The 25712-nt window shown below is 53.3% G+C and overlaps 10 protein-coding genes across 10 annotated transcripts; 5 read left to right on the top strand and 5 right to left on the bottom strand.

The window, feature by feature from the left end:
- Window positions 1-2653: 2653 nt before the first annotated feature.
- J4E87_001271 (uncharacterized protein) lies at window positions 2654-5068 on the top strand (the record flags this gene model as incomplete). Its single annotated transcript, XM_049372917.1, has 3 exons — window positions 2654-2864; window positions 2913-3322; window positions 3371-5068. The coding sequence occupies 3 exons, from the start codon at window positions 2654-2656 to the stop codon at window positions 5066-5068; spliced, it is 2319 nt and encodes a 772-aa protein (XP_049237575.1).
- A 368-nt stretch (window positions 5069-5436) lies between these two features.
- Window positions 5437-8051, bottom strand: J4E87_001272 (uncharacterized protein; the record flags this gene model as incomplete). The annotated part of the gene is made up of 4 exons (XM_049372918.1): window positions 5437-6402; window positions 6450-7232; window positions 7279-7698; window positions 7752-8051. 4 exons carry the CDS (start codon window positions 8049-8051, stop codon window positions 5437-5439), a joined length of 2469 nt encoding a protein of 822 aa, XP_049237576.1.
- Window positions 8052-8902: 851 nt separating this feature from the next.
- On the bottom strand, window positions 8903-10658 carry J4E87_001273 (uncharacterized protein; the record flags this gene model as incomplete). Its single annotated transcript, XM_049372919.1, has 2 exons — window positions 8903-10412; window positions 10465-10658. 2 exons carry the CDS (start codon window positions 10656-10658, stop codon window positions 8903-8905), a joined length of 1704 nt encoding a protein of 567 aa, XP_049237577.1.
- Window positions 10659-11216: 558 nt separating this feature from the next.
- J4E87_001274 (uncharacterized protein) lies at window positions 11217-12968 on the top strand (the record flags this gene model as incomplete). Its single annotated transcript, XM_049372920.1, has 1 exon — window positions 11217-12968. The coding sequence occupies one exon, from the start codon at window positions 11217-11219 to the stop codon at window positions 12966-12968; it is 1752 nt and encodes a 583-aa protein (XP_049237578.1).
- Window positions 12969-13373: 405 nt separating this feature from the next.
- On the top strand, window positions 13374-14008 carry J4E87_001275 (uncharacterized protein; the record flags this gene model as incomplete). The annotated part of the gene is made up of 2 exons (XM_049372921.1): window positions 13374-13816; window positions 13870-14008. 2 exons carry the CDS (start codon window positions 13374-13376, stop codon window positions 14006-14008), a joined length of 582 nt encoding a protein of 193 aa, XP_049237579.1.
- A 1393-nt stretch (window positions 14009-15401) lies between these two features.
- J4E87_001276 (uncharacterized protein) lies at window positions 15402-18718 on the top strand (the record flags this gene model as incomplete). Its single annotated transcript, XM_049372922.1, has 2 exons — window positions 15402-15408; window positions 15477-18718. The coding sequence occupies 2 exons, from the start codon at window positions 15402-15404 to the stop codon at window positions 18716-18718; spliced, it is 3249 nt and encodes a 1082-aa protein (XP_049237580.1).
- A 569-nt stretch (window positions 18719-19287) lies between these two features.
- J4E87_001277 (uncharacterized protein) lies at window positions 19288-20058 on the bottom strand (the record flags this gene model as incomplete). Its single annotated transcript, XM_049372923.1, has 2 exons — window positions 19288-19957; window positions 20015-20058. The coding sequence occupies 2 exons, from the start codon at window positions 20056-20058 to the stop codon at window positions 19288-19290; spliced, it is 714 nt and encodes a 237-aa protein (XP_049237581.1).
- Window positions 20059-20658: 600 nt separating this feature from the next.
- J4E87_001278 (uncharacterized protein) lies at window positions 20659-21762 on the top strand (the record flags this gene model as incomplete). The annotated part of the gene is made up of 3 exons (XM_049372924.1): window positions 20659-20663; window positions 20812-21577; window positions 21631-21762. The coding sequence occupies 3 exons, from the start codon at window positions 20659-20661 to the stop codon at window positions 21760-21762; spliced, it is 903 nt and encodes a 300-aa protein (XP_049237582.1).
- Window positions 21763-21919: 157 nt separating this feature from the next.
- On the bottom strand, window positions 21920-22774 carry J4E87_001279 (uncharacterized protein; the record flags this gene model as incomplete). The annotated part of the gene is made up of 1 exon (XM_049372925.1): window positions 21920-22774. The coding sequence occupies one exon, from the start codon at window positions 22772-22774 to the stop codon at window positions 21920-21922; it is 855 nt and encodes a 284-aa protein (XP_049237583.1).
- Window positions 22775-23767: 993 nt separating this feature from the next.
- On the bottom strand, window positions 23768-25034 carry J4E87_001280 (uncharacterized protein; the record flags this gene model as incomplete). The annotated part of the gene is made up of 3 exons (XM_049372926.1): window positions 23768-24457; window positions 24510-24555; window positions 24604-25034. 3 exons carry the CDS (start codon window positions 25032-25034, stop codon window positions 23768-23770), a joined length of 1167 nt encoding a protein of 388 aa, XP_049237584.1.
- Between the last annotated feature and the right edge of the window lie 678 nt (window positions 25035-25712).

Below are 25712 nucleotides of genomic sequence, written 5' to 3' on the forward strand. Positions count from 1 at the left end.
GACCGTCACAGTGAATACCTGACTCGGTGGTATCGGCGTGATGATCAGCGGGCCTTCTGATGTCGTTGACGAAGGTACTGGTTCTGGTTGTGGTGGTCCCGATGATGGCATATCTGTGGGTGCTGGTGCTGGTGGTGTTGGCACGGCGTCGGATGTAGATGCCGTTGCGGATGCGGAGACCGCTGGGGGTGGCGCGATTGAAGATGAAGAAGGTTGTGCTGAAGACTCTAGAGGTGGTGCCATGGATGAGGGAGCTGATGTGGGTTGTGCTGAGCTTTCAGAGGCGGGTGGCATGCTTGGTGCAGCGGAAGACGATAGCGTGGGAGTAGGCGCAGAAATCTCCGATGTCAAAGATGACGGTGCAGGTTCACTGGGTGTCGGCATTGCTACTTCAGAAGATGAAGCTGCGAGCGTAGAAGACAAGGCTGCTGAGCTTGATATGACTGGCTCTGGTACAGCGGAAGAAACGGGTATCTCGGGTGCTCCACTTGGCTGTGGTGTGGCTGTCGGCATGATTGTAGTGTACGATGTTACAATCACTACAGGCGGGACCTGGAGGGATGCTGATGGGGATACTTCAGCCGGGGCGTTTGATGGAGCGGGCATGGGAGTGCCAGCCACTTCTGATGTTGAAGAGGCTAGTGGGGCAGACTCTTGAGCTTCAGTTGGTATAGCTGACTCTTGAGTAGACATTTGAGGCGGCTGGGATGTCGCGTAGATAGTGGTGTATTGCGTGACGATGATGCGCGATGTTACATCAATGGTGTCTGAAGCAGTCTCTGAGGGGAGGATAGCTGTAGACGATCCGCTCGATACAGGGGCTGGGATTGCCAGAGAAGTTGAGTTGGCCAGAGGGGTGGAAGATGGCGCTTGTATGACCGACTCGATCACAGAAGATAGGCTGGTGATAATCGCACTGGTGGTGGTGTTGACAGAGGGCGAGCCTGAGGGTGCCGCCCCAGGATGAGTGAAGCCAGGTAAGCCGCCAGTGTTAGGTGCTTGGACCGCACTTGTCACCGGTGCAGTTGTGGTAGATGCTAGGACAGCACTTGACGCCGGTACGGTTGGAGTGGCAAGCGAGGTGGACGTCTCTTCTATTGGCGAGTAGGTGAACATAGGAGCCTTTCGACTTGTCTCGCTTGCTGTCTTGTTTTCCACGGCGGCAACCGAACTTGATAATGCCGACGATACTGGCACATCGCTGCTCTCTGTGGGCGTTGGTTTCGGACTTGGTGTGACTGAGGATGTAGCCGCTGCGCTTGAAGTCTCCTCTGTGGTTGGCAGAGGTGATGGTGTGATGTAGGAAGTAGAAAACACAGTCTGCGGATCTTGTGTGACCAGTGGCTTCCCGTCAGGAAGAACGAACGTGATAGCTGGTGCTATTGAAGAGAAGATAGTTTGCTGGATAGGCTCCACTATGATAGCGGTCTCTGCCTCTGCAAGTTGCTGTATTGATGTTGATGCGATTGTCGAAGTAGTGTTGGAATATCTAGGAAAGCTTCATGAAGTCAGTGTTTGTTTCTCAAAGTACTTGCTTGGGTTCCTCACAGTTGTCTTCGGTGGTTCTTTGGAACGGGTCCGGCGGTTATGGATGTAGAGCAAGCTGCCAGCAGCAGAATTGTGGAGAAGATAGCCATCGTCAAGACGACAAATTATTAAGAGTGGATGAAGGAGAAAGACGGCGCTTGCAGGCAGAATAAGGAAGCGATGGACTGAAGGACGAAACTGAGATAGTGAACGATTAAGAGAAACGATCGACAAGGAGAAGAAACAGACGGTAAGGAAAGACACCTAGGAAAGAAACGAAAATCGTTCGTCTCAAGCAAACCACAGGCTAAACGTTCAGATGGCTACGGCGGTGTCTCATTGCTACGCGGGCTGGCATCGGGTTTTGAAGCTGCATTAGCCGCCTTGAGCACAGTTTGAGTATACAATGGAACAAAGAGTAGTACTGGCCCAGCATGGCTCCAGTTGCCTGTAATTTGGGCGTGCCACTCAAGCTCCATAGGAAAGTAGCGCTGGTAACTGGAGGAGTGGCTGTGGTGCTCTGATGCGCTGGGTACATGTTTCATCCTCGGGCCAATGAGATGGCGGCATGGCCTCGTCGAGTCCACGACCTTGAAGCGCCTGGCCGAACGTCTGCTACCCGCGCAGAGCCTCCAGATCTCCATATGCCAGAAATAACTCTTCTGAAGGAGGCTCGATTCCGCGATCCGAGTCTGTCAAGTGCTGCCGGTTTCCGCGTCTTCATGCAGTATGTGCTGTCTCTCGGCTGTTGGATGCGTTGAGACCGGAACCCTGTGGGGATTTCTCCACAACACCAAGGTCGAGGTCACGATAGAAGACGACCTAGATGCCTGCAAGCATCAGCTATAGCTATCGACGATATTGTAGTGGATCGAGATGTGTTGGCGGGTTTGCACGTGCCCGATGTTCATTCGTCTGGGCGGTTGAGGGTCGCTCGGGGCAACAGGCGAGTTTCGACAAGGAAGGACAACACAGACCGCCATTTACGCTAGGACAGGCCCTTTGCATGTCGCCAGAGCCTCGAGTCTCGACGTCGCGTCCGGTTGGTCTGGCATTCCTTTCTCTGTAGACGTAGAGTTTTTCGTATCTTTTCACCCTATCGCCATCCTCCTTGCCGGTCGTCACCATGAGCGTACGCGTCGTCGCGAGGATACGTCCTCTACTGAAACAGGAGCTCGACAAAGACACCATCGTCACCGCCGAGACATTGGAGGGCGACACCACCCCGGCGGTCGTGCGGATACCGAGTCCGAAGAACGAGGCCGAGTCCTTCAGCTTCCAATTTAGCTCTGTGTACGAGCAGGACGCGACGCAGCAGCAGCTTTTCGATGCCGAGAGTGAGTTCGCGACGGACGCGTTTCGGACCTGAATTGACTCCAAACCAGTCGCGCCGACGGTGAAGCACCTGTTCAATGGCTTCGATCTATCTATTTTCGCGCATGGCTGCACCGGCACCGGCAAGACGCATACGATGCGAGGAGGAAAGTCGCTGGCGGACCGCGGTGTCATCCCAAGACTGTTGAGCTCAATATACCGACGCTGCAAGAAGATCGAGAAGGACACGGCTGGAGCCACACACGTCGAGGTCGCCCTGGAATACTTCGAGATCTACTGCGATCGCGTCTACGATCTGTTCGAACCGCCGGAGAAGCGCACCCCGTCTGGCCTGCCCATCCGAGACAACAAGGGCAAGACTGTCGTCGTTGGTCTTACAGAGAAGCCATGCACAACGCTTAAGGAGTTTGAGCAGCTTTATGACCAGGCCAACATGAACAGGTCAACATCCGCTACTAAGGTGAGGCTTTACACGCGTTAGAGGTAAACATTACTAATGATGCTGCAGCTCAACGCGCATTCCTCCCGATCCCATGCCGTTCTCTGCGTGAAGATCACGCAAACTACCGAAGACACGGTTCGCGTCAGCCGAGCATCTTGCATTGATCTTGCAGGATCCGAAGACAACCGACGAACCGAAAACAACAAGGAGCGTCTGGTCGAGAGCTCGGCCATCAACAAGTCGCTATTTGTACTTGCTCAATGCGTAGAAGCTATGAACAAGAAGGCCAGCCGGATCCCGTACCGCGAGTCCAAGATGACGAGAATCTTATCGCTGGGTCAGAATAAGGGCTTAACTGTCATGATTCTGAACCTTGCGCCGACCCGCGCATACCACCTCGACACCATTAGTTCCTTGAACTTCGCTAGCCGGACGAAGAAGATCGAGATCGCAGAGGTGGAGAACGACCCCATGTACAGGACAGCAGTCAAGCCATTGGCGATAACTAGTAGTGTCGGCGGAGCAACAATGTCACGGCAACCGCTACGATCCATCGCGGCCGCACACAACGCGAACATCCCGGAGCCAGAGAAGGGGAAGAAAGGAGAAAAGCCTACCAAGGCCTTCTCTGTATACTCTGACGCTCGCAAGGCTGCTGCCGCTGCTCCTCGCGTTTCTAACCTTGCACAGAACCAAGGAGTACGAAGGACTGAGGGTTCCAAGCGAGCGGCTGAACCCAGCAGCACTTTCGCAACGCGACCAACGAAGGCATTCCGAACTGGGGATAACACCTCACGGATACCGAACAGAGAGCCCGCTTTGACGAAGGCTTCGATCGAGGCTCTCATTGCACAGAAGGTGGATGAGAGGCTGGCAGAGAAGGCCTTGCAAGACGCCGGTACCGCTGCGCCAGCGCTTTCAGCAGAGTTGCAGAAGCGCTTGGACGAGCTCGAGCACCGTATCGATGCACACGAAGAGGACGGAAAGTCGCAGGGTCTACAATTCCTGCTTATGGCGAAGCAACATCACATGCGCGGAGAGGATGCCAGCGCGCTTAGAATGTACCACCTGGCCCAGCCCTTCTTCCCCGGCAACGCAAAGCTAGAATCCAAGATGAAAGCCCTCGAAGACCGGATACGCGCAAAGAAGGAGGAATCCGCCAAGCATGTCTCCGCCCCCGTAGAGCTACCCTCGCACACCGCCGCCGCAGCGGCCCCCTCGAACCTCCTCATGGCCCCCCTCAAAGCCGTCGAAAAGAAACAGTCGAAGCCAAAGATGGTTTACAAAGACGACTCCGAAGACGACCAAGAATTCGCTCCCGCGCCTCCCTCCGACCACGAAGACTCCTACGCCTCCGACACCAGCTTCCAGTACACCAGCAAATCCAAGCCCGCCCGCAAACCGAAAAAGACGACTAAGAAACTGCCCATCTTCCGCGACGACACTGCCCCGACCACGACTACGACTCTGACTACTACCACCACTGCCAATATTCCGTCTCACTCCGCCTCTGCCTCTGTCCAACAAACGCCTCGTACCAGCCACCTCCTCAAGATCATCAACTCGCGCGACGTCAACCAGATCAAAGCGTTAAAGGGTGTCGGTGCAAAGAAAGCGGATAACATTGTGAACTGCCTGGTCGAAATGGATGATGCTGAGATAATGGATCTGGAATCGCTGGCTATGCTGAAAGGTGTGGGGGGTAAGACGGTGGATAATATGAGACTGGGGTTGAGCGTTGTTAATACTTCTTATGATTTCTAGAGCTTCGGCTTCGCTTTATTGTTGTTTGCATTTTTTGGGGAGAGTTAGAAAGCATGGTGTTTGCGGCGTTTTGGTTGTGGATGCGCGCTCAGTGCGCGCGTAGATCATATTCACATTGCATAGAAAAGGCGCTTTGGGTTTGGCAGCTTAGGCTGTCTTGCATTTCGCATTCTGCATAGGTCGGTTCATAGGAAACCAAGACTATTTCTGCATCACTACACGGTTGCTTCACGCTCAAATTTTGCTCGTAACGTGCGATGTTCTGCATCATTCATGCTATCATTATCATACAAGACCGTAACTTCCAATCTCAGCCCACAAGAAAGAACCCACAATCACTCACTCAATCCCAACTGCAACGGGAGCATCTAGAAAGGCCAAACCCAGTCCTCCGTCTCCTTAGGATCCATACCCTCATGGTACGCATAGTTCTTCGCCTTGATCTGCTCATCAAGCAGCTTCTCCCTCGTCGCCGCACCCTTGTTACCCAAGCTGGGGATGTTATCCAGCGCATCAATCGCCAAGCTATAGCGATCAGTACCGTTCCTGATAGCCAGCTCAAGAGGCGTGTCAATGTTACCCTTCTCCCTGTATCCGCGGACAAGCAGGTTCTGCTGGCCCTTGCGGCCATACGTCAGGCGGTGGATCAGCCAAGGGTAAGAGTGGAAGTTGAAGATGCAAGGTACGTTGTCGGTGAAAATGGCCTTGTACTCATGCGCCTTGAGGCCGTGGGGGTGCTGGTCCTCGTCGATGAGCTTGAAGAGGTCGACGACGTTTACGAAACGAATTTTGAGGTCGGGGAGATGTGTGCGGAGTAATGCTGTTGCGGCGAGGGACTCATGAGTGGAGACGTCACCGCATGAGGCCATGACGATGTCGGGCTCTTGGTCCTTGTCGTTACTCGCCCATTCCCAGATACCAACGCCCTTTGTGCAGTGGGCAATAGCTTGCTCCATGGTGAGGTACTGGAGGTGCTCCTGCTTGTCGGCAACGATGACGTTGACGTAGTTTTCGCTGCGGAGGCAGTGGTTCATCGTTGAGAGCAGGCAGTTGGCGTCTGGTGGGAGGTAGATGCGGACGACCTCGGGGCTCTTGTTTGCTACGACGTCAAGGAAGCCTGGATCTTGGTGTGTGAATCCATTGTGATCTTGTCGCCAGACAGTGGCAGTAAGTAGGATGTTGAGTGAAGCAATCTTCTGTCTCCATTCGACTTCAAGGCACTTCTCGATCCACTTGCAGTGCTGGTTGACCATGGAGTCGATGATGTGGATGAAAGGCTCGTAACTGTTGAGCAGGCCATGTCGTCCAGAGAGGATGTAGCCCTCTAGCCAACCCTGAGTGGAGTTAGAAATGTGGCATCGAGCAATGGCTCGTGTCTTACCTCAACAGTGTGCTCTGAAAGCATCTCCATAACGCGTCCTGCAAAGGCTAGGTTGCCACCATCCTCGTCTTCGTCAAAGTACTCGCCCATCCAGACTTTCTTGCCCGCCTCGTACACCTTACCCAGCTTGTTGGATTCGGTCTCGTCGGGGCCAAAGAGACGGAAGTCTTTCTGGTTATCTCTGATGATATCGCGCAGGAAGGCGGCGCAGTTCGCCATGCTACCAACCTTGGCGACACCTCCCTTGGTGACCTCGATAGAGTAGTCACGGAAGTCGGGTACGTGGAGCTTGTGTCGGATCAGACCGCCATTTGTCACAGGATTTGCGCTCATCCTCCTGTTGCCGGTTGGCGCCAACTCCCTAAGCTCGGGAATGAGCTTGCCGTCCTTGTCGAAGTGCTTCTCCGGCTCGTATGAGCGCATCCACTCTTCCAGAGTCTTGAGCTGGGACTTGTCCTTAAGAACCTTGGTGAGGGGTACTTGATGTGCGCGCCAGAAGCCCTCCAAGAAGTGATCTCCATCGACATGCCTGGGCGCTGTCCATCCCTTGGGTGTACGGAGCACGATCATGGGCCAGCGCGGCCTGAAAGCCTTGCCTGAGTCCCTAGCTTCCTTCTGGTATTCGCGGATCTTCGTGATGCATCGTTCCATCGTAGCAGCCATTGCTTGGTGCATGGACGGGATATCGCTTCCCTCGACGAAGTAAGGCGTCCATCCGTAACCGACGAAGAGCGCTTCGAGCTCCTTGCGACTTACGCGCGCGAGGACAGTGGGGTTGTTGATCTGTATCTTGTCAGCGACATATCCTTCCGCAAAGTTCAACACATACCTTGTAGCCGTTCAAGTGCAGTACAGGCAAGACCGCACCATCCGTGATTGGGTTCAAGAACTTGGTCGAGTGCCAACTCGTAGCAAGCGGGCCGGTCTCAGACTCGCCGTCTCCAACCATCGTCAGAGCAATGAGATCTGGGTGATCGAACACTGTGCCGAAAGCGTGGGAGATGGAGTAACCAAGCTCTCCGCCCTCGTGCAAGCTGCCGGGCGTCTCTGGTGTAGCATGGGATCCGATTCCACCCGGGAACGAGAACGACTTGAAGAAGCGCCTCATGCCCTCTTCATCTTCGCTCTTGTCGGGGTAGACCTCAGAGTAGACTCCTTCCAGAAAACTGTTTGAGAGAACAGCGGGTGCGCCATGACCAGGGCCAGAAATGAAGATGGCATCCAGATCGTACTTCTTGATGAGACGGTTCTGCGCATCTTATTAGCACCTCCCAATATCCGGACTCGTGCGATGGTTCTTACCATGTGGATGTATGTGAAGCTCTGTCCAGCATCCGAGCCCCAATGTCCCAACAGGCGTCGCTTGAGGTGATCCAGAGTAAGCGGGTCGCGAAGCAGAGGATTTCTCCTCAGATATATCATGCCGAGGCACATGTATAGAGAAGCATGGAAGTAGTCGGTCATCTTCCGCACCTCATCCTCGCTGAGCGGGTGTTCAGTGATTGAGGACCTCGCGGGCCCGTATGGCGAGATGCTGAGGTGTTCGACATCCTCGACGAGGGTGTCGGGATCTGCTGGAGGTTTCGCTACCATGGCATCCATGATTGCAGGTTGGTGGAAAGGTACAACCTTTCGTGCTTTAGGTAAGGTCTTGAATGGAGCTAGGTCTGAGGATGTAGCCAAGTAGTACAGATACGATGGAGGCTACAATGACCAATTGTGAGTAGTGGAGGAGTGAAACGATTCAGAAGTAACAGCTTCACGTAAGGTTGGGACGAAGAGCGCCTTTAAGCAGTCGCGCGTCAGTATGCGCGACTGGAAGCTTGAAACCTGGCCAGCGGTACGACCGGAGACGTTCGCCTGGTCCATTGAGCTCTGCCATTGGTGCTCTGAGTGGGATCATGCTACTGCAGCGCGATACCATCATAGCGACAAATTCCTTTTGCAGGTGTTTGTCGGTTGCGTCATGGTTCGATGGACCGAGGTGGGGTCAGTCGAGAATCACGCTAGTGAGCGACGCGTTCCTGCCGCCAATTCTCACGATATGCCATCCATGGCGTGATATGTACCTGAGCTGACTGAGCGGGAGAATGGCAACCGTACGACCTGGATCTTGCCGGTAAGCTGAATTCTACGGCTATGTTGATGCCACCACTTCGTGTGCCAGTGCAGGACCTCTCAATATGATCTCAAGACGCCGGAAGACGGCGGACAGCATGCTTGCCAGCCTCCACTTCCCTTCCGACCCTGGCTTCGGTATCGGAACTTCATCCGAGCGGATAGTGATCTGCGCAAGCATCTGCAGCAAGCTTGCTGCTCAAATATTTACGTGCAGCCTGGGCAGACATTTGGGGTGAAGCAATGCTGGCAGACACGGCCGTCCTTAACATGTAAACTCCAACCAAGTGGATGTGTGAATGCATTCGATTGCTCTATATGTTCATGATCTATTCTCAATGCATTCCATAATCTCCCTCCGCAGCAATGGTCCTCTGGCATTCAGCGAAAATAGCAGCCTGCCTGGCTACATCAGCCAGTCGCCCAACGACTTGCTTGTTACCATCCAGGAAACCGTACAACGCATACGGTATGTCCACCTCGTTACAAAACTCCTGCACCAACTTTTGGGTCTGCCTCAGATTGTGCCGAGGGATTCTCGGATACAGGTGGTGGATAGCCTGGAACTGCAGGCCACCATGGAAGAAATCCAACCATTGCGGGCAGTCAACATCCATCGTCGTACGAAGCATCTTCTGCGCAAAGGATTCATGGATACCCAAATCTGCCGTACTCATAGCGAAATGAGACAGCGTGATCTGCACGTGGAGCGGCGACGTAACGGCGTGGGCAATCAAGACGAACCAGAAGCGGCTCCAGTTGTCGGGTATGGTCTTGTACACGACTCCATAGCCGAACCAAGTCCAGTAGAACGACATGCCCACCATCTCGAAATATCGGTGCCACCAAGCTGGTCCTTTCTTGGGCCCCTTTCCAAGGAGCAAATACATCCAGGACAGTCTGTAAAGATTGAAACGCGCTACCATCATGATCGGGTAATATGTGTAGTGCTGTAGCGGGATCATGACCTTTGCGAATGCGTCGTATTCCATGGCCCACTCGTAAAAGGTTGTAGTGAGACTCTCCATGAACCGATGAGTGATAGCGAAGAAAGGAATGTATTGGATGTCAGGGTCGTGTTCGGGATGGTTGGTAACGAGATGGTGAACGTTGTGGCTGTATTTCCACCAACAGGCACTTAAACCGCCCAAGTAGGAGGCGATGAACATTGCGATGGTCGAGTCGGTCGTGAAGTCGTGCGTAATACCCATGTGTCCAGCATCATGGACTGTGAACGTGAGCTGGTGCCAAAAGCACGCAAGTGGTATGGCACTGGTGATGTACCACCCCTTCGTCAGCAGGAATATGAAAGCGGCCAAGAAAGACCCATAGCGTAGGCATTCGATACCGTAAGCAGTGTAATTGCAGTCGTAGAGGCCTTCTTGCTTTATGCGCACTTGCAAGTCGCGGTATTTTTGAGTGATCCGATCTTGAGTGGCCGGGTCCAGGGACGGGTATTTGGCCTTGTCGAAATCCAGCTCTTCTTGAGTCCGCCTGTCAAGCACTGTCATCTTCGGAGTGACCCTGTCATCTAGCTCGACCGATGAGACGCTTGAGCTCGAGGAAGCCCTGGTTACATCGGCTCCGTTGCGCTTGCGCATCGAAGCAGACGGCCGATCTGCTGGTTCGAAGAGCGGGCTGCTGTTTGCCGAGGAGGCTGAACTAACAGTATCCTGTTCTGAAGAGGAGCATGATTCCATGTACTCCTCCTCTGAGAGTCTATCCAGCTCTTCCTGTGTCCGGAACTTTCCTCCCTGTATCGGCGGCAGAAAGTTGGTCCATCGTCCTTCGATACGGCCGACTTGGTAGCGATTCATGAGCTCGAGCGTCTGCGCAGAGTGGAATCTGGGTGCACAAGTCAGCATTGAGCTTTCCTGGGTAACACGGGAGACCATACCGAGTGACTTCGTCTGTGGCATCTCGTCCCACCATGTGCGCGATGGCCTTGTCACCGCCTGGGTGATAGGGCAGCCATGCGTCCACCTTCAAGACCTTCCCGTCTACGATGACAATTGAGCGTCCATTGGCGATTTGGGCCTCGATCTCTCTTCGACTGAAGACTCTTGACTTCCTGTCTGCCTGGGCGGCCATGTTGCGGTGCGGTGTGGTACACAAAGCGTGCACAAACGGTTGTCCAGGTGCGGGCTCAATTGACGAACGAAATTCAATGTACAGACAATCAGTCCATAGCTTCGCGGCGTCTCAGGAAGAGCTAGGCGTTGCGGTGAGCTGCGCCGAAGCCAGCCAGTGGAACAGGAGATCATGAGCTGATAAACTTCCGAAGCTTGCCCGCCAGGACCCTGCACGCCCCCACGTTCCTCGCCACCAAGAGCCACATCCAGCAACGACCTCACATATCAAGCTGAGAGCGTGTGTGGCCCTGCAGCGCCGTATATGTAAGTAATAGGTCACCATAATCTACACGTGAGCTTCGAGAAATTTCAAAGTCTTGGAGAGCATAAATGCGGCAGGTGCCCACTTGAGCTTGCTATTACGCGCTTTCTGTCGGCAAACTCCGACACTCCATCACCTTCTACTTCGTGACCTTTCTCTGTCAAGTGACATTTGTTGACTTCCACTCTCAATTTTATCCTTTCTCAGAACAAATCACATCACCCAAGGCGTCCTCCAGAATTCGAGATTCCAATCATGACCCGAGATATCAAGGATTTAGCGAAAGAGTGGCTGGAGCTCGACGAGGACAAATCAACGACAGATGAGATCTACAAGTTGTTGGTGGATGGCGATACCGAGGAACTCGAAAAGCGACTTCGACATCGTATTGCCTTCGGAACAGCTGGACTCAGGGGGCCCATGCAGGGCGGTTTCGCCTGCATGAACTCTCTGACAGTGATTCAAGCCTCCCAAGGACTAGCAGCGTACCTACTCAAAACCGAAAAGAACGTTGAGAGAAGGGGTGTGGTCATTGGGCGGGATGCGAGGCACAACTCGGAAAAGTTTGCCAAGCTCACCGCAGCTGCATTCGTCGCAAAGGGCATCAAGGTGTGGTGGTATGAGGACCCGAGCCATACGCCCATGGTTCCCTTTGGCGTGCGCGAACTCGACGCCGCTGCTGGTATCATGATTACTGCCAGCCACAATCCGGCCAAAGACAACGGATACAAGGTCTACTGGTCGAACGGGTGCCAGATCATCCCCCCACACGACGTCGGAATCGCCGAATCTATCATGGAGAATCTCAAGCCTGTCACTTGGGATACAACTGTGATAGAGTCTTCCCTTCTGGTGGAAGGAAGTCTGGATTTGGTGCAAGACAAGTACCACCAGGCCGTCCTATGTGCCGCACAGCCCGAGCATGTCAAGGTCAAGATAGACCCAGAGCTCAGATTTGTGTACACACCGATGCACGGTGTTGGACTTCCCGCGATGCAGCGATGCGCAGAGACACTTGGCGTAGCCTCGCAGATGACCGTGGTGGAAGCTCAAGCACAACCCGACCCCGACTTTCCCACAGTCAAGTTCCCGAACCCTGAAGAGAAGGGTGCGCTCGACTTGGCAATCGAAACGGCAGAGAAGTCCTCGATACGCCTGATTCTCGCCAGCGATCCCGATGCAGATCGACTTGCGGCAGCAGAGAAGGTAGGAGATAAATGGCTTATCTTCAGCGGGAACCAACTCGGAGCGCTGCTTGGATCTTACCTCTACGAACGCTACCCCGCATCGAAACCGCGGGAAAAGCTTGCAATGCTGGCTTCTACTGTCAGCTCCAGAATGCTCGCAGCCTTAGCGAAGAAGGAAGGCTTCAAGTTTACCGAAACCTTGACCGGGTTCAAGTGGCTTGGAAACGTAGCACGACAACTCGATAGCGAGGGGTACGATGTCGTTTACGCATTTGAAGAAGCGCTGGGATACATGATCCCCCAAACGGTACACGATAAAGACTCCATCAGCGCAGCCGCAGTCTTCCTAACCGCGGCATCGCATTGGTCCACCCAAGGCCTCACGCCCTACTCCAAGCTGCAACAGCTCTACCAATACCTTGGCTACTTCGAAGACGCAAACACATACCTCGTCTCGCCATCGCCATCCGTGACGACATCGGTGTTCACAGCCATCCGCGCACTGGGCAGCCCCCACCCAACGTCGATTGGCTCCCGTAAGATCGCGCGCTGGCGAGACCTGACCCTGGGCTATGACTCAAAGAGTAAGGACCACAAACCCGATCTACCGGTTGATGTCACTAGCCAGATGATCACCTGTGAGCTAGATGATGGGGCCGTGTTTACAGTCAGAGGCAGCGGGACGGAACCGAAGATTAAGCTTTACATTGAGTGCCAGGGGAAGAGCAGTGAGGAGGCGAAGACGGGCGCTAATGAGATTTTGGAGGATCTGCTGAGGGAGTGGTTTAAGCCTGAGGAGAATGGGTTGAGACTGGCTTAGGGCTGGGGATGTTTTGACCGATCTAGATACTGCTACTATCACTGAGTTGGAGGGTGAGAGGGCATCTTGAACACAATGCAACATTCTCTTGCAGAGTCGAAATTTTCGTGCGGTTGTTTTACGATTGTATGCTAGCAAGCACCATGTCCATGATTAGATGCTCTTATATGTATCGAGGATTTCATTATCGTCCTCCCTACTTGATGTCGCTCCGCAGCAGACTCACCTTCACCTACAATTTGCGGGCTAAACCCTATCTTCCGCGACCAACAGCACTTCTCTCACCTCACGTACCTTTACCCATGCGCCTGCCAACCTACCATCGAGCTACCTTGTACTCAATCATCCCCCCCTCCATCTACAACAGCCCTCCTCCCCACCTACATCCACCATCCCACCCACCAAATGGCCACCCTATCAACATCACCCATCTCCCTCCTCTGGGTCTCCTGGACAGACATGGATAAACTCGTCGACGTCGAAACCTACGGCTTACCCCAAATCACCAAATGGACGAAGGCTCAAGTCAAGTCCCAATTCGCATCCAAGGACCTCGCGCCAATGTGCTGTCCCCACCTCCGCGCTCCCCGCATCCCAGAAGCCATTGTCGAAATCAATAATTCGCGGAACAACAATGCGGCGATGCAATACTACATGAGCAACAACAGGTTCTGGCTCGCACACCGTATGCTGCTGCAAGCGCAGTTTCAGTCGGCGGTGAGGTTTACGACGGATGAGTGTTATTATTTACTTGAGGAGGGGGAGGCGGTTGTGGAGGTTAATGGACGGCCGTTGACGGGCGTGGAGAAAGGGATGTTGGATGTTGAGCCGGGGAAAGTGGATATGAGGTATGTGTTGACTGTGAGGAAGGTGTGTGAGAGGTGTTTACTGACTTTGAAAGTGAGCTGCAGCCGACGGAGATGAAGATGCATCTTGGAGTTGCGATGAGGATTCCGCCGTATACGGTTCATTGCTTCAAAGTCAAGGAAGACAGTTTGGTTACGGCGGGGTGTGTTGTGCCGAGGGGAAGGGAGGAGTAGGGAAGATGGGCTAAAGAGAGCCGATTTGGATGGTAGACTTGGACGTGAATATTCGACTGGGGAAGACGGATGAGCAGGACTAGATGGCAAACATGGATGAAGAGATGCCAAGTATGGCTGGAGGTGTACCTGATTCGAAGGACCTTCACGTCTACTTCTTAACGGTGGACACATGAGGCGAAACATGCAATCCAGGTACTATACCCAAAAGATAATCGATGGTATTGTTATACGATCAAGATGTACATGTGCATGCTGATCTTGGAAGACACCATGATGACACCCACCCAACAGCGAGAATATTGGTTGGGTGCGTAAGCGCTTCGCGGCCTCGACGTTTAGCATGTGAGATGGACAAGTGGTGGTTGCACCCTACTCATCACAAGGTGGGACGAGCGCTCGGTAGATACTTGTATCTCCCAATCTTGAAACTCATATCCTCGACTAGCGCCCGCCTTCCCGATCGAGACCCTGCCAGATGCAGCGCAGACGCAGCGCTGACGACAACTAGTCGCATACGGTTCTGCCTTGTACAGATGGGTCCATGGCGAGGCTGATGTCTGGGTCGAAACTTGTCGCCATGCGCAAGTCTCCATGGTCGGGCCTGTTGGACGTGCAGATGCAATGCAGCATGCGCAACAGTCCTCCGTGAGTACTGGCCAATGAGCAGCATGGTTGGTCGACTAGAAAGGCGCCATGTATAGTGTTGTTGCTGCCTTGACAAATGGGAGTTGAGCATGTAGAGCTGGCGAGAGCGCAGAAGAATCGCTTTTTCTCAGAAGTATCAGGGCCATGATGGAGGGTTTACTTTTTACCCTTCGCCGGCCGCACATGGCGTTTATAGCGTCGCTGGATTCGACGGCTGGGTAGCAAACGGCCAGGGTGTTCGGCCGGATGTCAGCTAAGCAGGGGAGGCGGAGGGATGCGTGCCCTCGGCCAATCACGTGGGCGTCGTTGTATCGATAGGCCTGTCCCGCGCGTACCCAGACTCCGGGGAAGTGTCTGAGGCAGCCGTGACTAAACCGCTGCGGGCTGCGTGCATGCGTGCTAAACAGTCACGGCCCAAAAGTATCCACGGCCTCTTTCCCCTCAAGTGCCCACCAGTTCTGTCGCGTCCGTCGCGTCCTCCCAGCTGCGCCCTGCCCGTCTATAAAGACCCGGCGCTCCTCCCCTCGACGTCGCCTGGTTTTCGCAGTCTGCTCGCACAATCTTCGGTATGCCCTCGGCCCCACCAGAATTTCCCTTGGAAACGTGCTAACGGGATGAAAGCTTCAACAGGAACCGCGACATGTCTCTCTCCTAGACTGTTCGCGTCCTATGCGGGATGCGCTGCCATCAACATCAATGGCGGGGTTCGGCGACCCAAATACTCATGTCACGCGACAAAGTCACCATGCGCCGTCGCAACCAACTCCCTCGAGACGATCGCTGCCAGACGGGCCCTGCAACTATCGCGACGCGCACATAGGACAGTGTGGATGTGACCAGTTTTGGGACAAGCTCAGCGCCGAGCTGCACGATGAGAGCGCCGACCACCGGCCTAGCAGCGAGCGCTCCACGTGGTGTGTTTGCGGGCACCATGCCTGCTTCCATCTGAGGGCGACGCGTGCGCCAGAGAGGCAGGCGCTGTCGATGAATCTCCCGCTGCCACCACTCTATGCGACAGGCGAAGAGCCGCGCCAATTGCAGGCAAGCGCGCAATGCGACACGAGTGCTGCCATGCGACAGCTGGGGGACAACCTTCTGTCTGAAGGGGGTCAAGCCATATACAATGCGCGCATACATCAACACTCCAGTCCTAGCCAGCGCCCCCAGCGACAGCCCTCTGAGACCAACTCGTTTGGTCGCTTGCTACAAAGTCAGGACACTCCATCACAAATCAGCACCAGCGGCCTTCCTGGACTTCCTTCCGTGTGCTTGCTATCTCATGAACGCCGCCCAGTAGCTAACAGCGAAGCTAGGTATGGCGTGAATCAGTCGCGCCAGACGGTGGCAGGTCTTGGTCTATCTATGATGAACTTGGAGAGCATGGCTCAGCTTAACCGTCAACAGTCGCCTACATCCACTATACCCGACGACATCAACATCGCCCATACCCCGCGAAAGCTACCCAACGAGCACGTCATCTCCCCGGGCAGAGCGAACATCACCAGCCCATCGCGCGGTATCCTCGAGCAGGTACTTGAGTTCAATCGCAACTTCCAGCCCGACGAGCCTGGCGATACCATACCCAACACCTACAACCCCGAGGAATACGTACAAAGCGCTACCGAAGTGGCTACTCCAAGCGTTGGGAACACTCCAGATCTGAGCGCTGCTGATCGGGCTGTACAGGACGGGAAGGACATGATCGACGCAATGAAGCGCATTACCTCGGAAATCCAACAGCAATCGACTAGCTCAACTGAGCGGCAGACATATGGCACAGTTCCAACCCAGCTCTTGCCCAACAACGCTACTGCAGGACCACAGGAACAGCTGCAAACCCTCCTCCAATCGGCTCCTCCGCAAGGTCTCCAGAAGCTAGTCTCCTACCTTGCACCTCTCCATAACTTGTTGAACTCCATACCCAACGTAGCCAAGACTATGCAGGAACTTGGTAGTCGCCTAGACTTACTGGAGAATGGATCTTTCAATTACGTTCAGCCGGAGGATCTCAACAACACCTTGGAGATGTACGAAGGTAGGCTCATTGACGTGGAGCATCGCATGGATGAGCATGAACGCATGCATGAAGCTATGGACGAGCAAAGTAGCACCAGCTCCTTTAGCCGAAGGCGCATCGACAACGCCACCACGTCATTTGGCTCCAATCACTCTGTTGATTCTACCACTTCGTCCGCCCTTATCCTTGCGGCCATGGACCGCAAAGATACCGAGATGGAGCTCGATAACATCAAAGAGCGATTGGACGTACTTGAAGCTGCGGCGCCGCCCACATCCTTGCAACCTTGGGAAGTGGAAGTTGTCCTACTACCATGGGGTCCGGACTTGAAAGGCATCTGGTTCTCGCCTGATGAACCCATGCATGACATAGCGAAGACGACAACCCAGAACTCTGAAGAGTGGACCCAAGCTCATACCTTGAAGACTATAAAGAGCCTGCCATTCCTGGGGCGAGACTCAGATTCAAGCCCATACCCTGGTGCTCGCAACTCGGTCAGAGGATCTATATCTAGCCAGGCCGATAACGGTTGGAGTAGCCAAGACATCAGTAACTGGGCCTCAGGATCCACCGATGACTGGCTGTTTCCGAAAGCCTGTGGTAGCAACAATCTGGTCTACAAGCGCCTCCAAAGCAGAGGTTTTGTCCGAGACGTTACGTTCAAAGGTTCCAGCGCCAAAGACATCCAGGAAGCTTTGTCACATGCCTTCTCTGACGTCTTCGATTATCTGCAGTATGATGATAGTGACGAAAACCCCATGATCTCTGCATACCCAGGTCTTCGAGCACCCTACATACCGCTGCGAAAAGTACTCAAAGAGTCGCGACTACGTTTTCTCACTCCCGCCGAGATGTCTAGTAGCGCGCTCTGGAATGCTCAATTCCTATCAGCCGGCGTTATGATGAGAGTCTCTGGTGGAAAGAAAAGGCTTTACGTCACCGTTCGCGAAGCCTATACCCAACAAGTCGATCGCAATGAGTTTGTTGTCATGGAACAGTCATGGCCTGAGCTGCGCCAATTACCTCGCTATCAACCCGAACAAGACTCGCAGATGGAAGGCAACGACGAACAGTGCCAAGCGCATGTCCCTGAAGCGGATGCAAAAGAAGCATGCTGGCAGTTCGTCGAGACATACGATGCTCCGCCTGCTAGTGTGCATTCGTCTTTCGGAAGCAATCAGTCCGTCCAGCTCTCCATGCGCCCTGCTGGTCGAAATTGGCGACGGTCAATCACTCCCAACTCGATACTGAAGAACAAGCAACCCCAGCCCATCTCTCCACTAAGCGAGAACCATCCACAACGTCCACTCTACTATCGCAACCGTACGGTATCTGCTTCGGTCGTCGATACCGTAACACCTCGTCAATCAAAACGCCGATTCAACCCCTCCATCGTTGAGCAATCCTCTGCCCCACAGGTAACCTCACGTGCACCCAGCCTGCCGTCTGCGAGGCTGAAACGCCGTCGCGTAACGAACTCCTCATCCCCACGACCCGAGGAAGCACACGTCACGATATGGAACGCAACCCCTCGGCAATCACGAGAACCGCCGTCACCCTTCTACTCCTCACAGCCCGCACTACCACGATCGAACTCAGACGTCATGAGCAGACCAAGTCAGCGGTCCGTCGCCATAGCCGGTAAATCAACGCCTTTCGCCTACGCAACACCACACTCAGGGCCCTTCCCAGCTGGCCCTGGCTTCAACGCTTACAACAATGGCGGAGACACGGAGCCAGATGACGACAACGACGCGTATGATAACGATGACGGGGAGAAAAGCTGGCGTGGCGTCACCGATGACGATAATGACCAAGACAATGACAGCGCTTCGAGCTCGGTGCTGAACGCCGAAACTGGTGCGCAAGAGGGAGCCAGTTTCTCAGGCGATGACAGCGGGTTCGGCAGTGATAACGGAGAAGATAGCGATGCGCCGTCGGAAGACGATGGGGAAGTGTATGCGCAGCGTCAACATGGTGAAGAGGATGAAGATGAAGATGACGAGGATGTGTTTGACTCTTTGCTTAGTATCATCGAAGCGTAGATACGCGGAGTTGATATACGGATGATTTGGATTAGGTTATCACATCATGCAAGAAGAGCAAGGAATCTGGATATTCGACATCCAGGTAGGAGCATTTGAAGAGAAGCACACACACACACATATCAGCATAGGCGTTCTAAGGCAGGGAGACCTGTACTATATTGCTTCCATCGTACTTGCAGCGTTTTGTTCTCCTTTTCGGAACCTTGTTCTTTCGGTTCCTGGTTAGCGGGGTGTGTCTTTGTATACTACTAAAATTGGTCGTTGGGGTATGGTTATACGGTGAAGTTAGGGTTGATGGAGGAAAGTACCTGCTCTCTCCCCTTATGGTGGCTGAGCTAGAAAATGAATAGTTTACAGTTAGTGTTCTGCATTGGTGTATTGGATGTGGAGAAGGTGATTGATGTGAGTCTTTTATTAGCTATGGTACAGACACTGAGCTCTCACGATGAGGCAGCGTCTAAGCCACAAAGAACTGCCACCATGCATGTGAATATCAACCTTCATATCATCGCTCAAGGTGTTTGCTTTCTGTTGCCCGATTCGGGACAAGAGACAGTATCTGCTTCTCAGCCAGTGTCAGACGTGATCAGAAAGCCAGGAGCGTCTTTCAGTACGGCAGTCTTGTCGAACACATCGAAGCAACCAATCCACACACCCTTCCCCTCATGGCCACCAAGATTCAGTACACGCATAGCCTCAACGAGCTTGTCGCGAGTAGTAGCGCCGTACTGGAGATGTTCTATCGCATCTGGCGGCAGATATACTTTGCTGAGACCAGGTAATAACAACCGCGGGTGTATTTGAGGAAGCTCTCCGGAAGTGGAGAAGAGACGCGTCGTGGACACGTAATTGTAGCTGATGGAGATGGTTTTGATGGCGCTACACTGACGAGAAGTGAGTATCTCGGTGAAGAGCTCAAAAGCTTGAACCGATCTGAAATTGAAGGAGTTGATCTCAAACAGGAGGGGCGCGCTTTCGAAGTAAAGTTGACGACAGACGAGTGTGACGGTCAGGCTCTGTGAGACGCGCTTCATACCATAACTGTCGTGGAAGTTGGTCTGGCTGCAGGCAGTGAGACGAAACTGTAGTGGGAGCCCGGAGGGTGCTCCAGCTGGCCTTGGTCTAGGGCTGTCGAACAGAACGACTACGTGTCCTCCAACCACATAGCCGAGTATCTTGTTGCGAAGCTCGCCCGGGAGACGAAGAAGCGGGGATTCGGTCGAGTTGCGGGTAGTACTGAGCGTGTTAGCGATCAAGATGGTCTTTTTGCTGTAGCCAGACTCTGTCACTTACATCTCTGATACCGCACCAGATACTTCGGCACTAATTGATGCCATCTTGTCGATGTAACCGCGCGTCTTGGGCTGAGAACACAGTGGAGGGTGGGAGAACTAACGTAGGTGAGATAAAGTGGCAGGAGCGAACTTGTCAACAAACGAAAGTCCGTGCTGAAACTGACGCGGTGAGTGACCAGCGTGCTGACACATCTTCTGTCTGTAGTTTCCGACGAGTAGACAGATAGACGAGTGAACCAGAGGTACACAATGATATCAAGATGTCCAAAGTTCCTAGTCTATACCCAGGTACCAATGTGAGCTACAGAGTGAAATCAGCTCTAGAGACCTATTGCAGCTTCTCAATTCCTTTCTGATATGGCATGAATGTAGCATAGACAATTGAAGCATCATTCGCATCACCAGACATTGCTGAAGCTGTGTTGCTCACCAATTATGGTGATCCCACTGTGACGTCATGACATGTGAATGTGACAGCTGCATATGCTGGGCAACCTCTCAATTCCTCAAGACGTCACTTATGGTAATAGACAAGCGTGTATACTAAAAACAATGTGATTTTATCTGCATCGAGCGAGAACATCTTTATTTCTCTACTACCCTACTTTACATTAACCTGATCAAATTTACTAGTTATCCGACATGCAGTCCGTCCTCCACAAAGTCATTGGCCCTAAAGAGGTCCACCCAGAAAATCTCGACGGTCGCGTCGCAGTAGTCACCGGCGGTGCACTCGGAATCGGGTACGGCCAGCCTCTCCTCCCTCCTTCCAACTCTTCGCTAATACACTCAAAGATATGAAGTCAGCCGCGCGCTCGCCCTCGCAGGCGTAAAAGTCATCATGGTGAACCGCAAAGAAGAGCAGGGTGCCGACGCCATCTCAAGCATCAAGAAAGAGAAGGCCGACGCGCAGGTCGAATGGAAACACTGCGACATGGGCAGCCTCAAGGAAGTCAAAGAAGTCTTCTCCGAACTGCGCAACTCGCTCGACCGTCTCGACTTCCTCGTTCTTTCCGCAGGTATCAACACGAACTTTTACGGGGAGGACGCGGACGGTATCGACCGTCATTTTGGAGTGAACTTCCTCGGTCACTTTTACGTGTGCAACCAACTCTGGCCGGTACTTCGCAAGACGGGTAAGATGGGCACGAAGCCTGCGCCGAGGGTCGTCTTTGAGTCGAGTGAGATGCATCGTACTGCACCGTCGGATGTTCACTTCGCTAGCATGGACGAGATCAACGATAGCTCGATGGACCCCACACGACTGTATGGACGCACAAAGTTGGCCATGATCCTTTTCGCCAAATACGGTCTGCGTGACCGCGTCATCAAACCTAATGGTGATAACGTATACGCTCTCTCGGTACATCCAGGTGCAGTCAACACAGCTATGCAGCAGCAGTGGAAGGACGCATATCCTGGTATTACCGGCAAGTTGTTGTCAAATGCTATGCTCTTTGCTGGACGAGACGTGGAACAGGGGTCGTACAGTGCGCTTTGGTGCTGCACGGCGGATGAGATTGAGGAGAAAGATATGAATGGGTTCTACTTCAACGACCCCGTAAGTTGCACTTCACAGTTCTATTGAACTCGATGACTAATATGTGACTGCAGGGCCAACCAGGCAAAGAAACGTCTCAAGCCAGCGATGAGAACCTTGGTGCTGCGCTCTGGGATCTGAGCGAGCGGATCATCAAAGACAAACTTGGCCAAGATGCGCTAGTCGACTGGAGTGCGAAGGAGTAAGACCGTGTTCGGATACAATGTAGGCAGCTTCAATTACGTCTAATCTCGTGCGTAATGTGTGAAAGATTGTCATTACGGGCGTGTAGAAAACATGTCCTATAAAAGTTTACAACATCCTGAGAATGGTATATGGTATGACAACAATGACTCCACCATCCTAAGAAACATAAGGCCAAATCCCGCGTTGAGGAGTCATGACCTGCTGCGACCTTCCAAGTTCCCGTGAAGACATAAACCGAAGTAGACCTTGACAAGATGGAGACTCCCTAACCGCATCATCATCGAGCAGCTCTGGATGCTCGTCGACGACCATAAACACCGCCTCCCGCAGATCGACCGCATGCTCAGGAAGGTCTTCGTAAACCCACAAGATGGCGTCAATCATCTCGGGATTGGGATGGTAGTATTGCGCTGCTTCCTGGAACCTCTTCGTACATAGCGCCTGTAGGTCGGGTACTAAGTACTTGTCTGCGACTTCCCAGAGTTGGAGGTGTAGCAACATGTGGCGGGGTGTTGGGGTGTGATAGAGCGCTCGGCCTGAGCCCTTTGGCATGACATTCAGTACCCGCTGTCGTTTCTGGACGATCTGATCTGGTTGTAGGTCTGGTGATGTTTGAGGCTTCCGTTTCCGCGAGGAAGATGAAGATATAGCGCCGATGGCTGATGATGCTTCTCTGTGGGGCAAGCGAGAACTGCCATCATTATTGTGGGGGTCGTGTTGATCGTTCCCCTCGCGACTGGCATACGGGCTGCTGCCATAACTTCTGATCCATGTCAGATCCTTTGTGCGCGTATCGATCTTCCAGGAAGTGGCATCGTAGTCGCCCTCATGAAGAAACTCAATCATGAGACTGACCATAGCAGGTTCGTCGTCATGAAGCGTTATGGTGCCTTCGGAAGCCTCCTTCCCAAATTCTATTGCGCGCCGAAAGTATTCAGAGTAGGGAGTAATGATGTCTAGATCGACAGTATAGCTATCAGCCCCGCAGGCTATAGTGAAGTTGGACTTCATGGCTCTGGAGTGTAGTCGTCTGGTGTAGGGGTTGAGGCTTGGGTAGGTGCGAATGGGCGAAGGTGGATTGGCAGTGATTGTTGGTAAAGTGGATAAATCTGGTTCTTGCTGGAGTGTTCATGTGCGTCAACAGGCGATGGCAGACAAATAGAGTATTCACTCTGTCGCTGACCACGTGAGCCGGTTGCCTTAGGAATTGACATGAACTCACGATGTAGCCACCTTGGATGAGAGAGGCCGCACATCGTGAGATCGAGTTTGAGATGCGGCCCTGAGCCAAAGGCCTGGGATATTTTCTGGGTTTTGCAGTTTCTGAGCCCCAACCCCGTGCAAAACGTCGTCCAGCTGCCGAGAAGCGACAAGAGGTGTGTTTCTTTCATAGATCATGAGGTATGGACGTTGAAGGAAAAGAGACGTGTGTAGCTACGAGTCTTTGCAAGAAGTCGAGCATCCAATGAAGTCGTGTAGACTGGATATATGCTCGCTGGCTAGAGAGAGAGTGCTTGGGAGCAATCACTTGGTCTTGTAATCTTTGCGTGTACCTCGACCTGATTGGAAGAGATGACTCTAACGTAGGACCTAGGTTTCAGCACCCAAGACCGAAAATCCCGGCAGGGGGAGGTCGTATTGACCAACATGGCGTGGGTACGACATAGTTCGTGCAGACAGCCTAAACATGCAACGAGGATGACCCGATAAGGCCGCAGCTGTGGTGTTCCGTGGCAGGTGGCACGGCCCGATCGGCTAGTAACGCGAGCATGTCCGAGAACGAGAAGACGTTCCGAAGGCACGGCGCGGTGGGGGCGCAGGGTCGTAAATGCTGTGTAAGACCGTCCGGTGGTGGGCTAGTGACCGGTGAGTAACCCCACCTCCGCTCCATGCAGTAGGCTACAGTATGCAGCCCTGTCGTGTTCGCCGCTAGGGCTGCAGCTTCGCCACACAGTTGCCACCGTCAGATTGGGGTCCGGATGACGATTCCGCGAGACGAATGGCTCAGCTTGAGCGTATTCTTGCAAGACTCCAGCTAAATTTTCGGGCCTTCTCCGTGGTTGGATTTTGCTGCCGCGCCTTTCTAAGCGCAATGACAGCCTTTTTATGCTCCAATTGATTCCTGTTCCGTTCCAGTATTGCTGACTCGTCGGCACCCATATCCAATATGATTGTGATGAAGTCTACTTGATTGTGTGCGACGGCATGATCTAACACGGAAGCAGGCTCGGTGTCTTTGGCGTTAATATCGGCGCCGAATACGAGGAGAATGCGAGCTAGATTGACATAGCCACGCTGCGCTGCGAGGTGAAGGGGAGCGCGTTGATGGTCCCCCAGAATGTTTACGAGGGTGGCAGGCTCTGGGTGCTGTTCCAACATCGAATGAATTTCTGCGACGAGGGCGGGGTCATCTTTGCACTGCACCACTTTGCGGTGGAAGACTTTCCAGTCTTCCTCTGGCTTTGAGATGCCGAAGGTTTGTTTAGAAAGAATGCTTTCGTCGTCGTCGGATTGTGTAAGAAGAGCGCTCGAAGAGGACCAGGAGACAGAGAAACGCGGTGGTGATGTCGGATTGGACGCTCTGCGGAGGTGTGCTGGATCTGAGATAGTGTCCGTATTTGAGAACCATCGATCAAGCGAGACGAGGTCATCTTGAGCTGGCCGATACTCTTTGCTGTCATACGCTATGGGTTGCTGTCTAAGCGTCAGCACCATCTCTTCTGCTATACATTCCACGTATACTTACTGGTACTGAGCTCTCGGAAACGCGGCGAATATAGGAGCTGACTTCACTAGCATGGCGTTAGAGATGTATTAGTCTGAGGAAGAACCGTACGAACAGATATGAGCAGGCTCCGGTGACAAGGACGATATCTCCGAGGTATCGTCGAATGTCATCTACCGCGAATTCGATATCCTTGGCTACTGCGTCCATTCTTCGTTTCACAGAGGCCTTGTCGAGAAAGGTCTCCGCACTTTTGCTTTGAAGTCCCAAATCCGCTATCTTGCGTTTGATCTCTCTAAGACGATCGCGACATAGCGCGATCTTCTCACGCACCAAGATTGACGGCTCGCTATTGCCATCGGGCTCAGCTTGATGGTACTTCGAGTTGAGTAGGCGTACAACTCCATGCAACTCTGTTATTCTTTCGAGGAGTCGGTCGACCAAGTCGTCGATTTCCCGCACCGCTTCGATATAGTTCTTGCATGCTCGGACGAGGGCCAGCCCAACCGTTGCGATGGTAATTATGCTGGAGACCGGCTCGGCCATGGTTACTTGGGTGCCGTGTGTGGTGGCCAGGCCCGCTTTAAAGTGGATCGTTGGAGGAAGTCAGGAGCCAGGTTGTGGTGTTACACAAGGATATCGTCTGATAAGTGCAGGCGAAAGCGCAACGATCGTTACGGATGCGGCATCGATTTCATTTGAAGAAGGCCTCTTGCCAGGCGGCTCAAAGATCAAGAAGGGGCTTAGCAGAACGCGTGCAGCCTGTTCATGACCGAGAATGAGGACGGGTAATGTGAGAGGCACACGTGTGAAGTGAGTTGACGTAAGTGTCAAGTATAAACAGCCAAATGCTCCATGCAAGGGTTGGCATTCGTCCGATGCGTCAACGGGCTGGGGCAACTCCACACGTACCTGGGGAAAGCGGCTGGCGGGGAAAGCTCGTCGGCCACACTATTACAGATCAAGTAGGCAGCCGCTTATGTGCCGTCCCTTTCTCACCACACCACATATCGACTAGCCGAGCGGGCTGTGGTGACAGCTCATACGCCGAGGAACTCGTCATTCGGAAGCTCATTCCGAATACCTGTGATTTCACGTAAACTGGTTCATCGTCTCGAACGGGGTCCCGAAAGGCAGAACAGACGTCCCCGCGGTGGCGCGTCCTAGCTAGGCGATTTCAAAGCATCCTGCTCGGCAGAGGGCTGAGGAGAGAACTAAGTGTCA

The sequence above is a fragment of the Alternaria ethzedia genome, assembly GCF_023757985.1.
Source record: "Alternaria ethzedia strain BMP 0044 chromosome Unknown scaffold_2, whole genome shotgun sequence".
NCBI lineage: Eukaryota > Fungi > Ascomycota > Dothideomycetes > Pleosporales > Pleosporaceae > Alternaria > Alternaria ethzedia.